This window comes from Pezoporus wallicus, unplaced genomic scaffold (assembly GCF_028554395.1).
Source record: "Pezoporus wallicus isolate ANWC-B61680 ecotype Strahan unplaced genomic scaffold, APGP_CSIRO_Pwel_v1 contig_3486, whole genome shotgun sequence".
Taxonomy (NCBI): Eukaryota; Metazoa; Chordata; class Aves; order Psittaciformes; family Psittacidae; genus Pezoporus; species Pezoporus wallicus.
The window spans coordinates 6,953,265-6,975,324 of NW_026642292.1; the positions used below are offsets into that span (position 1 = coordinate 6,953,265).

At 38.5% G+C, this 22,060-nt stretch overlaps 1 protein-coding gene across 4 annotated transcripts in view; it reads left to right on the forward strand.

Annotated features, from left to right (window-relative positions):
* Window positions 1–22,060, forward strand: part of BAZ1A (bromodomain adjacent to zinc finger domain 1A) — a 61,480-nt gene that overhangs the window by 15,194 nt on the left and 24,226 nt on the right. For all 4 annotated transcript variants that reach the window (XM_057428678.1, XM_057428676.1, XM_057428677.1 and 1 more), the window contains 9 exons: window positions 5,346–5,489; window positions 12,407–12,508; window positions 13,771–13,858; window positions 14,465–14,599; window positions 15,230–15,332; window positions 17,415–17,581; window positions 18,303–18,398; window positions 20,158–20,296; window positions 20,743–20,889. In XM_057428678.1, coding sequence (XP_057284661.1) covers window positions 5,346–5,489; window positions 12,407–12,508; window positions 13,771–13,858; window positions 14,465–14,599; window positions 15,230–15,332; window positions 17,415–17,581; window positions 18,303–18,398; window positions 20,158–20,296; window positions 20,743–20,889 — 1,121 coding nt within the window. The remainder of the gene's footprint in view (window positions 1–5,345; window positions 5,490–12,406; window positions 12,509–13,770; window positions 13,859–14,464; window positions 14,600–15,229; window positions 15,333–17,414; window positions 17,582–18,302; window positions 18,399–20,157; window positions 20,297–20,742; window positions 20,890–22,060) is intronic.

Sequence of the window (22,060 nt, forward strand, 5' to 3'; positions counted from 1 at the left end):
TGTGTGCATTAAACTGTGCCAGTTAGCTTAGTAAAAGATGTCACTTCTTCAGATCTTGTCTCGCTTTTATCTCTAATTACTTTCAAGTGTATGAGAACTGTTAGGACAAAGATATGAACTGCTGCACTTATCTGACATTTACTTCTTAAAAACTTACTAAAAATTGACAAAACATAATGAGACTGTAGCTTTTTTTTGTTCTTCTTGGTACTAGCTGCTATAGCTTCTTGTATTACTCTTGGGGTTTTCTGTATTCAACTAACTTTACATACTGTTAGCAAAGGTGTGCTTTTAAAATTTTGGTATTTGAAAAACCGTTTTTATTTGGGTGTCCTTTTAAAAATCATTTTTCTTTTTCACCTGACCTGCTGATATTGGTTTTTATGTTAAAAGTTGGCCCCAATGAGTTCCAGTATTCCCCCACCTTCTGCACAAGAAACAGCCTTCTGCATCCAAGGGATGGTTTTTTGTCTGCTTAATACAAAGCATAGAGGCATGTTTGTAACTCATCTGAGCCTTCAAGGGATCTTGTTTTTTCACTTGAAATGAGGACATAGCAGAGTGCCAGACTGTTGTATCACAGTAGTTAGCATGAGCCAGATCAAAAGCTGTTGTGCAGAAATCTCAATTGATGGGCAGTGGTCTTCCTTCTCACAACTTGTAACTTCAGCCTTGGTTGGATGTAAAGGGGCCTACTCAGCATTTGGGAAGAACTTCTGAGGAAGTACAAGTGCATATAGTATCAGGGTCAAGGTTTTCACTTGACATCCTGTGATGGCTGGTTTTGGACCGTTAGAATGGAGCGTATCTTTTCTTTCTCTTCGGATTGTGGTGTTCTGCTGCTTCAGCAGAGGTAGATGGAGATACCTGCTTGTCCTGTAACTTGTAATGGCTTGTGTACATGCTTTTGAGTTGCTGAGCTGAATGAAAGAAAAATATGGCAAGTAAGTTACAATTACCCTTTGTTTTGGGTTTTCCTGAATCACTCTCATCTTGGGCTGCTGGTGAGTTTGAAGCATGTACCATGTCTTGCCCAACTACCTTGTTAGGTGTGTGGTCTCCCTGGAACAGGCTTTCCTGGTATTCTAGTGTTCACTTGCCTAGATGTCACTTTCAGTTAGTAAGGATAAACTGCTGAAATCACTGAGCTACTCAAGAAGTTTGGAAGTATTGGGGTTTCTAAATGAATGAGGTCTTGCTACTTCTTTCTTCCTTCTCTGCTTTTGTCTGTGGCCAGTATTTGCCTCTTGCTCTTAGTTGTCATCAGATCATTCAGTGAGCCGCTTGATGCAGCTCATACAACAGCTGATACGGCTTGGGGCTTTGAGGTGGTTTTTTTTTGGGGTGGTGTGTTGGTTTTTTTTTGTTTGGGGTTTTTTGTCAGGTGGTTGAATTCAGTTTAATGGCAATCAAAAAATGATAGAGTGCCTGAGCTACAAAAAGCAAGCACTGCACCAAGTATGTGGCTGGAAGGAGGAATGGCAAGGGAAGATTTTGGTGGTGTTGAACTATTAAGTCATCTCTGCATCTTGTGGAGCAGCAGCCAGAGGCTGCAGGAGCAGATTGCTTTTATACACCTTCACCCTGCTGCTTCCTTACCATTCTTCTGGCAGTGACAATGTTCAGTCAGACTTAAAAGTTTTCTGCTAGTTGTGTCAAGATACTTTTCAAAGCAGAGCCTAGAATTGTTTTTCTAGAGAGATACTGATGGAGTTAGGTTTCAAGAGAAACTATGTCCTATGCCACAGTTTTCAGTCAGAGTTTCTTGCCCTTAGATGGCTGGAATCAGTTACGTTCTTTTCACTTGTGCAGTTGACCAGCCATACCCAAAATTCATGGAAGTCAGTGGAAAATCTCGTAGGTTTTTGTTGTTGTGTGGCTGTGTTTTTTTGGTGGTGGTTTTTGGTGGGTTTGTTTTTTTTTTTTTTTTCATTTGATAATGATGTGCCTGGGTATTTTAAAAAAAGGTTACATTCATGTTGGTGGTACCTCCTCTGGCTTTGTGTTTAAAACTTTTTGGGGATCCTGTGTTGTTGTTCTTCAACATATTTCCCCTCTCCCCTTAATATAGGGCAAGCCCTTCTTGGGACCTTTCCATGAAAAGACCTCAAAGAGCTTGGTTTCTGAGCATAGCAAGAAATAAAGCTGTAAGCATAAAGGCCGGTCTTGGGACAGGTCAGAGGACAGGTACCCTGTTGTTGCTAGCAGGATTGTAGTGCAGATAGGGCATGCAAAATTGCATGAGTTTAGAGTAATTCTATTGCAGGCTTACTGCTCTAGCTTTTGGCTGTCAGTGTGACCTAGTTGCTGGGACTATTGTGTAAAAGGGCATGATAACTGTATTTTCAGTCTACCTGATCATTTTCTGAATACCTGTGGCATTCACGTAATGCGGCTCTTAAGTTTCTCCATGATTTTATTATTGAAGAGAGTGCTTCCTGACTAAGGGGGGTATTAGAGTATGTATTTCCTTTAATGCTGCTTTTTAAATTCAGGTGCCCCCACTTCTTTTTTTGTGGGAGATGGTGAGTGAGCATGGTTTGACTTTGACATGAGTTCTGTAGAGATCTTAAGGCATCCTTTCTAGAAAGTATTTTAAATAGCATGCTTCAATTGAGTGTCTTGCTTCAGCATTCATCTCTACTGTTTTCGTGCCCAATAGTAGAAGAGTTGTAATAAGTGATTTTGGGGAATGATTAGGTTATTGGGAAAAGCAGACTTTTATTCGCACTAGAGGCAGAGTGTCTGTCTCTTTTAGCCCAGGGAATTGGCTGCTACTACCCATGGTTTGACTGTAGCAAGGCTAAAAAGAGTCTTCATTTGTAGATTATTTCTTTAATGCCAGAAGGAAGTGTTGAATCACTTTATTCAGTCTCCTATTAGTAACTGTTAAAATTCATTGAATTATGTTTTTATTGAGACAGGTAATGTGTGTTTCACTTGATTCCTTCCCCAAAGATTCATGGTAGTGATTTGAATGAAGGCATAGCTGATGGAGAATCACTTGCTTTCTGTGATAGCTGGTTCCATTAGTCATTCTTTCTGTTTAGTAATAAAAAGGCGGGGGAAGATGAGGGGAAGTAGCTCTATTGGTGATTTTGCTACTTACGGAATCAAGTGTATGGAATATTTAACTTAGGTTCTCACAGAAGGAGATGGGATACCCTGTAAATTACAGGGCTATCCAATGGATAAGCAGAGAAATTGAGCGTTGGAAAAACACTTGGTGGCTAAATATTCAAATATTTTTGTCCCGGAGGGTTGATTCGCGTGTGTGTTTCAGCCTCTTTGTCCTTTTCATGGCATTGGGTAAGCATAGGTTCCGATTTAGCCCTTTATGTGGCCGTTTTACTGGGATTGCGAATTGAGCGTGTATGCGCTCCCTCTAGTGGTCTTCTGGTAGTGAATGAAATTGAAGAAGTGTCAGTAGCTTTAAGCACTGGTGCTTTTGATTACTTTCCATTAGAAATTAATTTTAAAGTGTTTTTGCAGTTGAATTGAATTTTCTAGGAAACGTACCTTATAATATGAAACAAAACCAATTCTACTAAGAAGTGTTTTTTTAGCAGGTGATCTTTGTTGGATTTAAAAAAGCCAACCTAATGATGCACATTCTGCCATGCAGTCAGCTCCATATTATTTAATATGAAAGGGAAGCTGTGATGTTCTGAATATTGAAAACCAAGATACTTTAATGATAGACTTTTCTCTTAGGACTCAGGCAAAGTCTGGTGCTGGGCCAGACCTTAATAAGCCCTGTTGGACTTGGACTGATTCTGTGAACATCCATGAGGCTCTGTCTCCATTACATACTTGGGTGCTCTTGGTTCTGTTCATGAAGCCTATTTATTTTTGCACAGTTAATTAGTTTGGGCTCCATTCACCACGAAAATGTGTCTTCCAGACCAGCTTTGGAAACTGGCTGCATTGGACTGGCAGTGTGCCTGCGGTCGTTGAGGCCAGTGCGTTTGGGCTGCCTCTGTGTGCAGGCAGCTCTGGTGTCCCCATGGTCGTATTGTTGTCTTTAGGAATATATAAGCATATTAATAGTTGTTTTGGGCTTTTTAATTTTTTTTTTTAAATAGCATACCCCATTGGAACATTCTGGAGCTCTGTTCCTGTTGGAGAGAGGCTTGGGGAGGACAGCTGTATACACTTAACTGTATACACTTAACTGGTGCTAGCTAAGTTCACAACTGAATATGACACAGGATATTTTAATGTTTTCACCTTTTCTCCCTATGTTTCCCTTCATTTCCTCCTTCCCCCCTCTCTCACCCCTTCAATATCTGCAGGTTTTGGATGGTACTGTCTGCTTACAGAAAGAGGTGTCTAAGAAATATTTTGACCTTGTTTCCTTTTTGCCAGTGTTTGGATAGAAGAGCACTTAGAGTTTGCCTGCCATAGATTTGTTGGTATTTTTTTCTGTTTGTTTCTGATTTGGGCATGATGCCACACTAATTCAAAGCCCTGTGCTTCATGTATTCTCCATTTTCTTCATTTCTATTTGCAGTGTTTGGTGCTCAGAGAAGAGAATCACTGTGTTTTTTTTCTCCCCCCATTCTTTGTGTGTGACAGCATCCATTGACTGTAATAGTTAGTTTTCATGAAGCAGACAAGGCTTTAGGAGATTAAACTAGAAAATATGTACCCTGGAATTCCAGAATGGGGTGCAAGTGTTCAGGAACCAGCTATAATACAGTTATCCATCATGAAATGTCGATTAATTATACTTTTTAATATGTAGTTAATTCTGCCTTTTCTAACTAGCATTCAGGATGGCGAAGGGATAGACTTGTTTTGTCAATTGTGTGCATGCCAGATGGAGCCTTAATATGTGTCAGCAGATAAATGGGCCATTATTAAGATTAGATGCATAATGATCATTTCAGCCTTGTTTATTTAGGTCATCAACAGCAGTAGAAGATGATCTCTTATAAGTAAAAATACTTTGGGATCTGAAAATCTTTTGCTTTCTTGGACTGCTATCAAAATAAATTTAAAGATTTGGTATCTAGTTTTAAAGAAACACATAAAGTTAACTTTTTAGTTTGCTTAAGTGAAAACTGAAAAAAAAATACAACCATAAATTAGTCTACCAGTGACTTGATTTCTTGTCTTGGCTAGTTAAGCTGATAGCTGCGAAAGCAGATTAAATTGTTCATTTATTAGATGGAACTCATCAAATTAATATTTTATCTGATATTTCGGTGCAAGGCTCTTAAGGATGAGTAGACAATACAATGTTCAGTTGTAGATGTAATTTTAAGAGTATATTTATAACTTTAGACTCCTTTCACTAGTGAAAAACTTTGATAGTAATAAATGTCTGTGTTTTATTTCAGGTTGCAGTGTAAGATTTTGGAAGTCATAGCTCCAGCCCATCACAACGGCATGGCAAATGGCCACGCCAGCAGCACTGACGGAGACACAATTGTCATCACTGACAGTGACGACTCAGAAACGCACAATAGCTCTGCACAAAATGGGTAAATGATACTTTGACAGTGCAAAGCATGTGGGCTGGGTGGAAATGAGACTAAAGCAGATGTGGCAGGGTCTGACTGAAACAGGTTACTTGATCTGTATGGATCCCGAGTGTTCAGCTGAAGGTGACAAGCTGAACATTTACAGGTGCCAGTTGTGCTGTGCGTAATCCACCAGAGAACCGTGTGTTATGAGAGATGGAGTACCTATGCAATAATCATTGTTTAATTTATTTGGAATGACAATGACAGTGTTTCTGTTGAGAGATGGTGGAAGGGCCATGTATGCCTGGTCTTCTCTGTGCTGCAGAACCTGTCCTGTTGTAGCCTGGAAAATGCAGTCGTGTTCTGCGTTTCTACAGTCTGGTATGACTTAGCATGATGTATTACTTGACTTCCGTCGTAGGGCTGAGTTGAGATTGCCTTACAGTAAGAGGATGTGCTCTTACTGGAACTCTCTGCAAAGTCTTTCCAGAGACTTAATGTGTTTGTGTACAAAACATCAAAATGTACAAAGCTTTCTCCAATGTGCATGTGTCCATATAAACATATGCCATTGTGTTTAATGAATTGATTATGATTTTAGGTGCAACGAAACAGCAATATATGTTTTATCTTAAGGAATTGCCTGTAGGCTGGAGTAGCTTAATAACATTTAATAAGCTTTTTGGCTTTAATTGTGATGTTTAATTTGGAGTATCCCTTTACCGACCGATAATTGAATTTATACATGCAGCTTATCCTAGCAGTATAACAAGAGGAAAGGTTTCTGTGCTTCACAAGCACAACGTTGATGAAAGAGGAGGTTTTTAAGTGGGCCCCAATTTTGTATCAAGAAACATACAGGCTTTACATGAACTGTTACTGACTTTGCGATATCATGTGGATGCAGAAGTTACTTTTGTTGTTGGCTGCAAGAGGACTTCCATGTCCTGACATGCCTTGAATAAGCAGGGTGGAGCTTCTGGCTTGGCTAAGAAAGTAACATGGGATAAATAACCTGAAAAATCCTCTACTGTCTCTCGAAGGCAGTGTCCAGCTTCTTCATGAAGACGTCCTACGTCTTCGAGAAAATAAATGCATTTTCTGTGTTCCACAAGGTATGTGGCGTTTGAAAGGAGGTTAATTCTTGGAATTACGCAAGCGTGCACAGAGCTGACTGTGGGATTGATCCCTTTATGTTGCTGTTAGTTCCATGCGTACAGAGCTGGTAGTAAGACTGAGTCTTGCACTTTGTCTGTGGTTCTCCCCAGCTGATTACTTGTTTTGACAATGCAGAGATGGGAGGGAAGATCATTTCTTAGGGAAATCTGGTGAGAATAGACAAAATTCTGAAGCAGTGTTTTATGGCATACATAACTGACATTTATGCTACAAACTTAAATTGCAGTCCTCTTACAAACCTCTCACTTAAGTGAGTATTTAACAAATCAAGAGTGTGATAACAGTTAAATTAGTTTCTGGATATATTCTGGGTATATGCAAACTTTGGAAGTATTCGTTGTACCTGTAAAACCTATCTAAAGGTAGAGCATTGTTGTCAGGTTTTGTATATTGGCATTTATGGTTCTTTATACACTTATTTGTAACAATAAGAAATCCCACTGAATTCAATTACATGGTTTTTCAGCCCTAATTCTTCAGGGTCTGTATTTTACTGCTTATGGAGAAACTGTGGAGAGTATGGATGTTATTTGCCTTGTGACCAATATTAAGTTGATAAGTGCAGAACCACAGTTTTGCCTCCATCTGCACACAAATCTCCAGGTTTTGAGACCCAGCCTTCGTGCAAAGCTGCAGTGCTGTTAAACAATGGTACAGCAGATGCTCAGTGTGTTTGTGAGAGGGGGGGAGGGGAGCACTGCACAGATTGATGGGCCATCTGCAAATATTTTTTCCTAAAGAGTCTGTAAAGCTTGAGAATCTTAACTGAAAATAGATGTTATTAGAGATCCCAACCTTTCTCTGACCCTACTCCTGTCTGTGTGGGGCAGAAATAGCCATGTGTTCAGTACTAGTGTTCCTGCTGACCTGTTTTTATTGTGTTCTGCAGTAAAAGCAAGATATATAGGTATTATATTCCAGCAGGACTCAGATATATACGTGTTATAGTTCCAGCAGGACTCAAGCCAGATAGTCATGGCCTAGACATGAGTAACTCAGAAGAACAAGGACTCAGATATTTCTTGGTAAAGCTATCTTAAGACCACACTGTCCTGGGTTCAGGAGGAAGGGAGGGAGCGAGCGAGTGGCTGCGTGGTTCTGAGTTACCGGCTGGACTTAAACCACAGCAGTCCTTTGTGGCACCCAATGTGAGGCACGAATGGTTGAGATAAAAGCAGTGTCTCCACCAACTAATAATAAAGAAACACAAGGTTTCTTAGGTGTTGTGGAGTTCTGGAGAACACGTCCCAACACATCCCAAATTACAATCTGATTGTAAGACCCCTCTATCACATGACCCAGAAGAGGAATGATTTCAGATGGGGCCCTGAGCAACAAACCTTTGAGCAAATTAAATGGGAGAGAGTTCATGCAGTAGCCCTTGGACCAGTCCAGACCTGGCCAGATGTGAAAAATGTACTCTACGCCGCAGCTGGGGAGAATGGTCCTACCTGGAGCCTCTGTAAGAAAACTCCAGGGGAGACTTGAGGTTGATCCCTTGGCTTTTGGAGTCGGAGATACAGAGGATCCGAGGCCAGCTGTACCCCAACTGAGAAAGAGATACTGGCAGCCGATGAAGGGGTTTGAGCTGCTTTGGAAGTGATTGGCACTGAAGCACAGCTCCTCCTGGCACCCTGGTTGTCTGTGCTGGGCTGGATGTTCAAAGGCAGGGTCTCCTCTACACATCGTGCAGCTAATGCTGCGTGGAGTAAGTGGGCTGCACTAATTACACAGCAAGTTGGAATAGGAAATCCCAGTCATCCAGGAATTCTGGAAGTCATCATGGACTGGTCAGAAGGCAGAGATTTTGGAACGTTACCAGAGGAGGAGGTGATACGTGCTGAAGAGGCCCCACCATATAATAGACTGTCAGAAAGTGAAAAATAGTATGCCTTGTTTACTGATGGCTACTGGCATATGGTGGGAAAGCATCAGATATGGAAGGCAGCTGTATGGAGTCCCCAGTGACAAGCTGCAGAAACTGCTGAAGGAGAGGGTGAATTGAGTCGGTTTGCTGAGGTGAAAGCCATCCAGCTGGCCTTGGACGCTGCTGAATGAGAAAAGTGGCCAGTACTTTATACTGACTCATGGATCGTGGCAAATGCCCTGGAGTGGTGGTTGCAGCAATGGAAGCAGAGCAATTGGCAACATAAAGGTGTATTATTTTTGGTCCAGTGGGTCCACGACACTTCAGGCCATCAGGGCAGAGATGCAACATATAGATGGGCTTGTGATCTAGGGGTGAACTTAACAATGGACACTATTGCCCAGGTTATTCATGAGTGTGAAAGGTGCTGCAGTTAAGTAAGCCAGATGGTTAAAGACTCTCTGGTATGGAGGGCAATGGTTGAAGTATAAATACGGGGAGGCCTGGCAGATTGACTATATCACACTCTCACCAACCCACCAAGGCAAGCCCCATGTGCTTACCATGGTGGAAGCAACCACCGGGTGGCTGGAAACACACGCTGTGCCCCATGCCACTGCCCAGAACACTATCCTGGGCCTTGAGAAACAGATTTTGTGGCGACATGGCACCCCAGAGAGAAATGAGTCAGACAATGGACTCATTTCTAGAATAACCTTATAGATATTTGGGCCAAAGAGCATGGCATTGAGTGGGTATATCACATCCCCTACCACACACCAGCCTCTGGGAAAATTGGATGGTACAATGGGCTGTTAAAAACTACACTGAGAGGATTGGGTGGGGGAACTTTCAAGCATTGGGATACACACTTACCAAAGGCCACCTGGTTGGTCAACAGGAGGGGATCTGCCAACAGGGCTGGCCCAGCCTGGTCAGAACTTTTTCATGCTGTAGAAGGGGACAAAGTTCCTGTGGTGCACATGAAGAATTTGCTGGGGAAAAGTCTGGGTTATTCCTGCTTCAGGTAAAGGCAAACCCACTTGTGGGATTGCTTTGCTGAGGGACCCAGATATACTTGGTGGGTAATGCAGGAAGATGGGGAAGTCTGATGTGTACCTCAAGGGGATTTAATTTTCAGGGAAAACAGCCAGTGAACTCAATTATATGCTGTTGCCTGCTATGTAACACACTTAGCCCATCAAGTTGATGCCCATCTCTGTTGCTCTGGGCTTTGAAAGGAAGATATGTGCTGTCATGATTATCAGCAGAGAATAAAATCATGGGAAAAGCCATCATCAGCAGCAGAACTGTCCTCAGGTCACCACTGACTGACCCCGACTTCCCTTCGATCATAACCCCAACAAAGAATAAACTTTGAAACCAGGCGAGTTCAGCAGTGTCATCAGCAGGCAACAGTCTAACACTACACACCATGTCTCCTCCCCTGAAAGACTGTTACAACACGTGGAGCCTGACATGAACTGAATGAACTCTGTGTGCTTTATAGGGATGGTCCACGGACTAATGAATCATAGAATGGCATAGAATGTGTGTGTGTGTGTATCTATGTATATATCGAGAGACAAAAAGCGATGGTATATTGAAATATGTGGGATCTGAGCATGACGTGAATGGTATGAAATAAGGGGTGGATACTGCCCTGGGTTCAGCTGTAACAGTCATTTTTTTCCTTCTTAGTGCAGTGCTGTGTTTTTGACTTTAGTCTGAGAACAACACTGATAACACTGTTTTTAGTTGTTGCTAAGCAATGCTTACCCTGATCAAGGACTTTTCAGTCTCGTGCTCTACCAGTGAGGAGGGGCACAAGAAGCTGGGAGGGAGCAGAGAGAGGACACCTGACCCAAACTAACCAAAGGGGTATTCCATACCACAGCACTTCATGCCCAGTATATAAACTGGGGGGAGTTAACCCGGAAGGCCCAGATCACTGTTCAGGGTCAGGCTTGGTGGTGAGCAATTGAATTGTGCATCACTTGTGTTTATTGTTTTTATTTTCTTTTTAGTTTTATATTCTCTTCCGTTATTATTTCCCTTATTGTTGTTATTATTAGTGGTGGTAGTAGTAGTTTTGTATTGCACCTTACTGGACTGTTCTTATCTCTGTGAGATTTACATTCTTTCAGTTCTCTTCCCTGTGCTGCTGGGAGCTGGGGAGGGGGGGGGGGAGAAAGGGGAGGAGTGAGCAAGCGCCTGTGTGGTTCTGAGTTACCGGCTGGGCTTAAACCACAACACTGTTAAATGGCTTATGTAATGCTTTATAAAGTAAAATATAGCAAAATAGAATGTTATGACTTATATGCTGAAGTGACTAGATATATAATTTTTAAAGCTTTCTACAGGCACTGAATGACCTTTTTTCTTTCTCTCTGCACTAAGTAAAATTTCGACTTTAAGTTTGGATTTATAGAGAAGGATTTTGGGAATATGTTAATTTCTTAGGATAATCATTGGAAACTCAGAAACTAAGCAGAAAAAACTAAGTGTGTTTGGAAATTAGGTTGGGGCTATTATATGTGATCCACTAAAGGTGAGAGAAAGATTTACTCAAACTGGAAAATAAAGGTTAATGATATAAGAGTTAACCATTTGATTATTCTTTGGGCCCTGCTTTTGACTACAAAGAGTATTGGAGCTTAAAATCTATTAAAAATGTATACATCAACTGATACACTTTTGATATAGCATTGGTGCTATAATTGCTATGTTTGCTATAATATATTTGCTATAATTGCTATAATTGCTTTTTATTTTGTACCTGAACATTATCTATTTAGGCCTTTCTTTAACTTATTAGACCAAAGGGCTTGGAGATGCAGGTGTGAATGCTGAGGGAACAAGTTAGTATTTGATACTATACAGAAGTTCCTGAAGAATCAACCTTCGTTACTTTAGCTTTCCTATCTTGAAAGTGAAGGTGATCATGGAAGACCAAGTCACAGTATGAGCAAATATGAAGCCTCTTTTGACAAATGTAAAATTATAGGCAGAGGTGTTAAAACCTGACTGATAGCTATACTTACTTTGTTCATACCGCTTATCTCTCTTGCTAATATGACTAACTGGTTTGGGGTTTTTTATTATTTTTCTTAAATTGGAGTCGGTCAGGGCGATTCAGCCTGAGACTTTAACTTGGATAGCATTGTGCAAAGCAAAACGGTTACTTTTATGTTAAAAGTGAAGAAATATTTTCCATGGGGGAGAAAAAATCTAGTTCTCTGTGGCTGATAGCTGTAAAAGGGAAGTATGCTTTGGGGAAAAAATATTTAACTTGATAAGCATTTATTTTAAAGGATAGATTTATTGCTTTGTGATTCCTGTGATTTTCAGAATGTTGCTGGTGAGGGTGTCTTTCCTAAATCAGTATTTCAGAAAAAATGTGCTGTCTGGTTTTCATTCATTTTGATATGTGATCCGTAGGTCTGTGGCTGCTATTCTTACTCACTGTATTTAACTCTGTCTCTCATCATCTCTTTCTCCACTTTCCTGCCTTTCTGTTGCCATCATGAGTACTGAGAGTATTAAGAAGACGATTTTCTAACAGATAGAGGCGTATTCATTGTTCATCTCTCTCTTTGTTCTCCCCTCCCTTCTTATCCTCCATCTTCCAGCTAAGAAAAACAACATCCCCTATCCCTTTTGCTGTTCCTTGCAGGAACTGGTTTTGCAGATCTAAATGTAGTGGCAGGAAAGTTGGCAGAAGTGAATAGGTCTTCCTTGGTACCAGTGGAAGTTAAAGCCTGTATTAAATATGGCTGGGTATTTTGAAGAGTTCTGTTGTGTCTGCAAATAAAAATATTAAATGTGTACAATGTAAGACTGGTGTTTTGTCAATGTAGTTAACTTATTTTTTTATTTATTTATTTAGGGAGAAGAAAGCCATAACTGATCCTTCTTTGTTTAAATACAAAGTCCAACCTATTAAAAAAGATTTATATGAAACTGTTATCGTTAAAGCATCTCAACTAAGGTAAAAAATTACTATATGAAAGTTAAAACTGTACTTTATAACTGTGAGTTGCTTAAGTCACTGTAAGTTGGTTTTGATATGAAATGGCATTTTAAAATAGTATGTTAGAACTATTAATTAGAGGCACTGCAACAAAATACTGTGTTTCACAGGCTTTCTGTAGCAAGGGTTCTAAGCTTTACTAATATTAACAGATACGCATTCTTCACAACTCTCTGCTTTTGTTGGCAAATGGAAGAGAGCTGGTGTTGCTGCTGATACCTGTACCTACTGCTGTGTCTGATGGGAATAGATGGAAAAAAGTTTGAGAACCCTTTTCTCTAATATTGATGAACTAATGGCATTGGGAGCTTGCTCTGTCTGGTAGCATTACTGGTTTAGAAATGTTAAAGCAGACACTGACAATCAGACTGCTTTGCTGCTTTGGAGTAGAAGCTGCAAAGAAGTTTTGCTTCTTAAGTAACAGTTATGTCTTGAACTTAGTTAAAACTGGTTTTGTTTTAAGAGTAGCTTGTGTATCGAAACTTTATAAACAGGATACTTTGAAAAAAAACAAACCCTTTAAGTGATTTCATGTCTTTTAGTTCCAGCATGAATAGAGATTAATTTTTTTCATTAATTTTTACATTACTACTCCTGTGTAGTTAATTTTCTCCTGCTCATGAAGTAGTGCAGGTTCCCTGGGATGCCAGGAAGCATTTAGAGCACATACTGTCCTGGAGTGAGGAGTGCCACAGCCTGATAAAGTAGTGTGTGAATTCACCCCTCTCACTTGGTGGCTTGAAATATCCATGCCTTACTTCTCCCTTTGAGAGATGTGAATGCTTCTTTCCTGCTGTTCTTGTTTGCTTGTTTGCTTTCCTTGTCTTCTGAAGCAGTTGGACTTAAGTTTTATTTAGAGATTTTAAAAGCTATTGCAATACAAAAGAATGTTTGGAAAATCTAGCAGAGATGAATGGACTGTGGAGTTGGTCTATATCTTTGTATAAAAGAGGATATGCCAGATCTTCCAAACAAAAATTACAGATGCGTAAGCCAATTGTTTAAGTATTACTTGGGTTTTGTTTTATTCATAAGGAAGTTTTTAATTGAATTGGGGTTGCAAAGAATGGCTATTTGTTACAATGGTAAGAGTGTAATTTAGGAAAATGAGAAAAAAAGGTCAATCCTGATGTTACAAGTGGTCTTGCACATATTGTCAGCTGTACTTAAACAATAATTAAAGATGTAGTTGATAATGCTACATTTCTTTCCTAATACAGTCGGAGGAAACATCTTTTTTCTCGTGATAGACTTAAACTTTTTCTGAAACAACACTGTGAACCACATGATGGAGTCATTAAAACTAAGGTAAGTAAGAAGGAATAATTTGTGGGATAGAGCTTTTTGTAAGTATAATATAATGAGTTAATATTTTACTTCTCCGGAATAAAAGGATGAATACTGAACTCTGTAGACCTGTAAAACCAGGGTTTTGTTAACTTTTGCTTGTAAACAGGATGGTAGTTTTTCTGTACATGAAGCAGAGTTCTCTATCCTCTAATTTATTCTTTAGTTACCAGTTTAGAAAAGTCCCCCAAATAAAAATGGAAGCTTTTATCTAGAAAAATGTTGCTTATTAAAATATAATATATTTTTGCTTAGTCTAGCACATGAGTTGTTTTCATTCTTCAAGGTATGCAGCTGGTATTTCTAATTCAAATAAAAATTAACTATTTCTGTTTTGGTACAGTAAGCTGATACTATCCTGTTGTAATGCTTTTAGCTGGAAAGTATTTTACTGTAGGTAGAATTCAGTCTCCAGTTCTTCAGTGAGACAAAAGTACTGAAGAGTTCTGGTGGCTGGAATGGGCTTTTGCAGTCATCTTTTGCAAATTAATGAATCATTAATTAGCTAAAGTCTATGAACAGGTAAGAATTTTGCAATGAATATCTGTTTTCATCTTTCTTATTAAGGCAACATCAATTGCAAAATATAATCTAGCAGAACAAAATTTCTCCTGCTTATTTCCTGATGACCCACCCACATTTATCTTCAGTCCTGCAAGCAAACGGCGAGGGAGACCTCCAAAGAGGGCAGCCAGTAATCTTGTAAGTAATAACACTTTTAATTCTATTTGAAGACATATCAGCATAGTCTGTAAGTTCCTCTGCTTTTTCTGAACTTTCATAACAGAATATAAGGTTGTCAAGCTTTTTTTTTTTTCAAGATGAATTGGGATATATTACATAATTGCTATTAAAGTAGATTGCTTTATAGTTAAGCTGGTAGAAGGGACCATAATTGGTATGTTATCTTCTTAATTTTATCTATTTTATTTCTGTGATCCCACCAAGAAACTAGTTTTTCAGTGTGTTGTGAAGATGTATAGAGTACTTGTCCCTTCTGGAATTTGCTAAAAACCTTTAATTTATACTCTTAGATACAGCTGTGTCACTTGCCCTCAGCTGCAGTTATGTGACTTGCATGTCTTTAAACACAGCAAAGCTTAGTGCACTAAGCTATTTGAACGGAAAGCTGGAAGAATAAGGTTGTGTGTCACTGCTCCCCTGAACTATTAATCAAAATCTCTGAGGACTTTGTGGGAAACTCTTAGAACCTGCTTTTATTCTTTAGAGAACTGTTAGAAAAAAATTGGAATATCTGTTGTTGGTCCTTTCACTGTAGATATTATGATCTTTTTTGTTTTTTTTCCACTCCCCCTCTGAATTCTCTGTTAGGAGGACAAGATTGTGGCTAAACGAAATCGCCAAGGAAACAAAACTAAAATAGCAAGGGAAAAGACAAGGTTCCAGAAGCAAAAAGAAGATACGCAGGCCATGGGTAAGTTGAGGTTTAGTCTTCTGACTAGGAGAACCAGTTTTTACAGGTCTGCAAGGAGGCCATAATTAGAATATTTTTGAGGTTGTACTTTTCAAAGGGAAAATATAATAAGAGTGCACTGCCACAGCACTATTGCAAAGTGCTCCTTTTGGTGTTTAGAATGGTTATTTCCTGAATTAGTGTGTGTTGTTTGGTTGTTGTATTTACTTAACTGCCAAAATGTAGGAAGCTTGTGGTGCAGCTGTGTTGCTTTCTGTCTCAGATAAAGAGCAAAATAAATTTTTTGCATGAGTTTGGATTGTGAAATCATTTATATCAAAACATGAACATTTAACACAATCTGTTGTGTGAGGAAAATATGTACATGGAAAAGCTGCCTCAGAATTTAAAAAACCTGCAGTTCTTCCTAAACCTGTAATAATCCTTAAGGGAATCATTGAGTCTTTCTGAAGATGTCTCTGTATAGATATTTAAGGTATGTCTAAATGTTCTCCAAAATTACTTAGAATGCGTTTTCTTTTTTTCTTTTTTCCAATTAAAAGAGCACAGATCACTTAAGATGCTCTTATTTTGGATGGACTGAATTATTTTAGCCTAGTTTTGACCTGTTTCAGATCTATTTAAACTTGATTTCAAATGAAGGAAGGTGACCCACATGTCTTTTATATGGGTTTAAGTAGGTAAAGTGGTGCATCTTGAGGAGATAAAGCTCAGACAAGGAAATATTCTTCTGGATTTTAAGCACTGATGTCCTTCCTAAGGAAAGGCTTTCATCTGAGGAAATACTTCAGTGAAATTCTGTTTTTTAACTCTCATTTTCATTATCGTAGAATGCTTTAGGATGGCAGGGACACCTGGAAATAATCTGGTCCAGCTCTGCTTAAATAAATGCAAAGTTGTTTGGGGCTGCTCAGGGCTGTTTTCCTCATCGGAGACTGGGACACGAGGCTTAACGGGCTCCACTAAACTTGTGTGTCCACAGTTTTGTACAACTAGCATCTATTTGTTTATGTGCTGGAAAGAACACAGAACAAGGTAATAGCTGATCAACATCAGAGGTGCTTCTTTTCTTGTGTGGTGTTAATTACAGCTTCTGGAAAACAGGTTAAGATGTTCTGGCTTAATTTTATCTTTGTGTTGTCCTGTTGTACCTGAAAACCCAGTTTGCTGAGCGAAAGACATTGCTGGCGTGTATAGTAGCTATCTGTAAAATCAATCTAGCCCATTTTCAGAATTTTACAGGAAAATGTAATCAAAATCCTTTCGGAGTGCTATCCACTTGGTAATAGGAAGTAAGGTTCTTTTTTAATTTTCTTTGCTTCTGATTCTAGCTTTCTTGTTTGTTCATTTAAAATGTTAAGCTCCCTGATCCCCTTTTATTTGTTAGCATGTCAGTGGGTTGATATTGTCCACAGAAAGTGGAAATTTGTATCCTGCTGTTCTTCTGCAGACATCTACAAAGAAATCGGGGTTTCCTCAGGCAGTAACATTTATTACCAATTAGAGTTCCAGTTAAACTGTGTAAAAAGTGGAACTTACACAAATCCCACTGTAATGCTAAGTAGGTTCAAACATACCGATTTTTCAGCATTTCAGCAATAATTAAATATCTAAAGATCACTTATTTAAAGGTTTTTACTGTCGCAGATATTTCATGGGTTTATGCGATACCTAGTTTTGACATGCTTTTATTAAGTAGTCATACTAAATACGAAATATGTTGCTGTAATTATATGTGGTTGGAATCAGTTCTTATCTTTATATGTCACTTGATAGAAACCAAGTGTAGTAGATAAACAAGTAGTAAACTTCTGTATACTCGTAAAACAGAAATTTGACTTTGTTACAGTGTTGACAACCTTGTAAAATGTGTAACAGGCTCAAAATTCTGATTCTGTAAAGAACTTTCAAGTGATTGAATTTCTGGTTGGTATAGAAACAATTCAGTCTTCATAACTATCTTCTTCATACGGTAATTATAAAAACATCAGATTATTTAGCACACATAAATAAAATTAACATTTTGTAGAAGAAAAAATAACTGTGGTTTATTCTGTTTTTTTTTTTTTCTCTCTTTTATAGCTTTTGAAAAAGCTAAATTAAAACAAGAGAAGGCAAGTGCTATAGAAGCCAAGAAAAAGGAGAAAGAAGATAAGGAAAAAAAGAGAGAAGAATTAAAGAAGATTGTGGAAGAAGAAAGGATGAAGAAGAAAGAAGAAAAAGAGAGACTCAAAATAGAAAAGGAAAAAGTAATGCATTTGCAGTCTATATATTTCATAAGAAACAGTACAATGGTTTTTTAGTTTACTTGTTTCTTAGGTGCTGTCTGCTTCAAGTTACTTTCCTTTAACTGTTTTCAGTCAGAGAAATGCACTTTAGAGGAATAGGCAGTTATAAGATCACATGGATTTATGTGGATAAGATTCTCTATATTAAACTTTTAGTTCGCAAAAAGTTCTCTTTGAACTTCTGAAGTAATGTGGTGGGTTTTTTTTTTTTGTCAGTAATGCATGATAGTATTTGGTTTGATGGTTGTCTTCTATTTAAATGTTAAAGACTGTACTGGATCAGATTCACAGTATGTTAAAAAGTTGTGGGTTTCGTTGTGTTTTCTCTTTGGATGGAAACTGCTAAATAACTTTTTGTCTCCTTGAATACAAAGAAATTATTTATTCCACTGTACTTTGCCACATCCACTACCTATTTTGGTGATCTTTTTTTGTGGCAGCTTGCATAAATACTTTTATTAGATTTTTTTTTTCCCTCATCTGCTTCCATTAATAAAAATCAAAACAAAAAAGAAAACCCCACCAACAAACCCCAAAACTAAACAAACAACAAAAACCCGCCAACATTAATTTAATTTAAATTTTATACTATTTTTTGATTGAGATAGTAAGTGATGCAATTCTAGAAACTGTAATAGGGCATTCTGACCATATTTTATATACAATTGTGACACCATTTCAGGAAAGAGAGAAGCTGCGTGAAGAAAAAAGAAAATATGTGGAATATCTGAAACAATGGAGTAAGCCCCGGGAGGATATGGAGTGTGATGATCTTAAGGTATGACTGAAGTCCCAAGGTAGATTCCCAAATGCAGAGGTGGATCTAGATCTGATCCAAATGCAGGAGGTTGTGCATCAGCTGCAGTCATATAGTATTTCCCAGTGGTGATGCTAATAGGATCATCAGCGTTTTCACCCTCCAGAAAAACTTGACAGGCTGTTCCCAGTCTTAACATGGAACAGATGTATTCTTAAAGCGCTGACCTTAGTGTGGAGGGTTTTGAGCATGCCTGACTTTTCTGTTAAATATACACGATGTGGTCACCTCAAATAGACCTGTGTTACTTAAAAGACTGGAGTAGTGAAATGAAGTTCTTTGGCTGCAAAAGGTAGAAAGACTGTGGCGTTCTTGTGATTTATACTCTAGCAGTATCCTTGCTTAATGAGCATCTTTCTGGATGATCCTGGAAACATGTAGAAAGTAACAAGAATTTACTTCCCAAAGAGCATAATGTTTTAAACAAGAATATTCTTGTGCGGTTGTACATAATAGAAGATTGTCTAGTGGTATGTATTTATTTACACTTTATTATGATTAATTTTGGCAGGGGATAGAAAAGGTAGGAAAAATTGTCAGAAACACAAGGATGGGGTTTATTTGAATACACATGGAAACATAAGAAGTACAAGGAGGACAAGTGGGATGAGTGTTAAGGGGTAGCACTGGTTGAGAGCAGTATGAGAATTGAATGTGTTTTCAAGGAGAGCTGTGTAGTCCCTTGAAGATGAGACTCTTGGCTATGTTTAGAATGGGAGAAGAAACAAGAAAGGGAAGAGCATTGCCAAAACAAGACAAAGCTGAGCAGAACAGTGCTGCTATGTTTCAGTTGGATAAGAAAAAGGGAGGGGTGGGAAAGTAGTACCACTATAGTGAAAATTGGCAAGACTATAAATAAAGATGAGTTTCGGTAAGAACTGCTTTTCAAAAAATTCCCTTCTCCAGAAATATGTGAAATGCCTTACTGTGTTCTTCTGAAAGCACAGAGTTTGTGGCATTCTTCTCATTGATGTTTGTGAACTACCACTTTTGTGGCAAGGAGCCATCTTCATTGAAATTTTTTGACTCTGTCCCCTAGACTTACATCAGGATGTTAAATTGAAAAATTAGAATTGGTATTGCAAACTCCTGTCTCCGATTTGGAAGTGGTGTCTCTGTTAAGTGGTCTTGATACATGGTTACATCAGCTCCCTTTAAAGTGTCTGTAGCTATCATAACTGCCTTACCAATGCAAAAAAAACAAATACCAAAACAATCATTAGACATGATCTTGCATATCCTACTACTAGATGGGTGTGGTTTTATGTGAACATGTTGGGGTTTTGTTGGCTTGTCTTCGCAAGCAATAGTGAGTAACTTTTTAAGAATATGTTTATTTTTGCTTGTCTGTGCAGTTCCAGCAAACTTAAATACAAAACTCTTGTGAAATAATAACAGGTTTAAAGAAAAAATGTTGGCAGCCGGTGCTCTTAACTTGTAGTGGGTTTGAGCTCCTTTAAACAAATATACAAAATCATTCATCTGCATGAACATGAATAAGTTTTTATCCCAAAAGGTTGAGATATCATCCAGGTTGCATGCATGCCAGTTTTTAAAGTTAGTACTGCCACAGATGTTACTGTAATAACTGTTTGTGTCTTGCAGAACTACTTTCAGTAAAATGTAAAGAAACCTGACAGAATCGTAGATTGTCGTTTTAATCAGTTGTGTACTCTGCAGAAACCAAAGACAATATTAAGTTGTCCCATTTGGATTGCAGGAACTTCCTGTTCCAGTGCCAGTGAAGACAAGGCTTCCTCCTGAGATCTTTGGTGATGCTCTGATGGTTTTGGAGTTTCTGTACGCTTTTGGGGAACTTTTTGATCTTCAAGATGAATTTCCTGAAGGAGTGACTTTAGGCAAGTTGTCATTTATGTGGAAAGGTGCCCTGATTTTTTTGGTGTTGCTTCTCCTACCAAACAGCCAAACATCTTAGGTGCACCAAAGTACCTGTGCTACAAAATCTTCTCTGCAGCTTTAATATGTCAGTGCTTTCATGTGCATATCAATGTAGTTTGCTCTTCATGGTCAACTTCTGCAATGTTTATAAAAATCAAAATTTCAATATAGAAGTTGTTAATCTACATATTAAAATGGCTACTTGTACTTTACCCTTGCAGTTATATATTAAGAAAATAATGTTTTGTGGGACACCATGTTTCTGACACCCATCACCTTAGGAATATTTGCAGTAAATGATGGAAAAGTAACTTATACCTAAAGGAAAAAAATGTTTTCGTTCTTCAGTACATAATCGTTTTCCAACTTTGCGGCAAAAGTGACGCTTCTTAAACTTTATTCACAGAAGTTTTAGAGGAAGCTCTTGTAGGAAATGACACTGAAGGCCCACTATGTGAATTGCTGTTTTTCTTCCTGACTGCCATCTTTCAGGCAATGGCCGAAGAGGAAGAGGAAGTGGCCAAAGATCAAATAGCTGATGCTGAGACCAAAGGTCAGATCCTTAATTTTACTGTTGAAAAACTGAAATTCCACTGGAATTAACTTTTAAACTGCATGATTTATGGCATTCCTTTGTTTAACCTTGTCTTACTATGCATGGTTATTCTATGTAAATGGACTTGTTTTTTCTCTGTTGTCTGAAATTAAAGCTTTAAACTGGGCATGGAGTGTGGGTTCTGGGGGGAATAGAGAAAAAACAAGCTTATTGTTGCTATGATTATATCCAGCAAAGCATAATAAGCTTTTAACAGCACTGCTTATGTTTTGGAGGTGAGGAAAACTTGTCTTCACCTTCCTGCTCTTCCTTCAGCACTGTGAGATGTTTCTCCTGAGGGTCAGGAAACCAAGGCATTTTCCTAAATCTTCTCAAAGGTCCCTAGCTAAAAAAAAAAAATTATTCTGGACCTAGCTGCATTAAAACTTAAAACCCCCCAGCATGACTGTAATCAAGAATTCAATATTCATTGCCCTTCAAGACTCAAAAGTATGCATCTGTAACTCCCAGATGCTACCTTGTCTCTGTGTTTTTCCAGTAAAGGATCTTGAAGTCCCTCTGCCTTTGGACTCTAAGGCTGAAGTTGCCCACTTTTTCAGAGGTTTCTACTGTATGCTAACCACTGATGAGAAGAAAGTATAGGCTTTGTTCCAAATTTATGTGGTCCTGTGTTTATGGACTGCCAGATTTGCTGACTAATTAAAGGAGAAGTTTTGACCCTTTTGCTAATCTTTATCTCATTAGCAGTAGATAGGAACGTCAGAGCACTCCCCATTTGAGGTCAGTTGAATCCTGTGGTGCCCCCATAAGACAGATATGTGAGGTACAGGGAGTTCTTTTAATTCCTTCCTTGAAAACTAGGAATATTCTCATTTTTAAGATTTATGTCTTGTCTATAAAATGCCTTTGTATAAAATATGGGCAGTATCTTCAGCAGTGGAGTCGGCTCTTTTTAATTTAATAAAGTTACAGATTTGATATGGTGTTAAGAAATTCAAACTGAATGTTAATTATTGTTGCATTTAGCAATTAAATGGTATCTTTTAACTACTCAAGAGTATTGCTTGGGCAATATAAGCAAGGATCCCATTATCAGGTAATCATAGAATAGTTGATTAGATTCTTTACTACTCATAGGACTGATCAGAAAAATTGTAACTTTCATGTT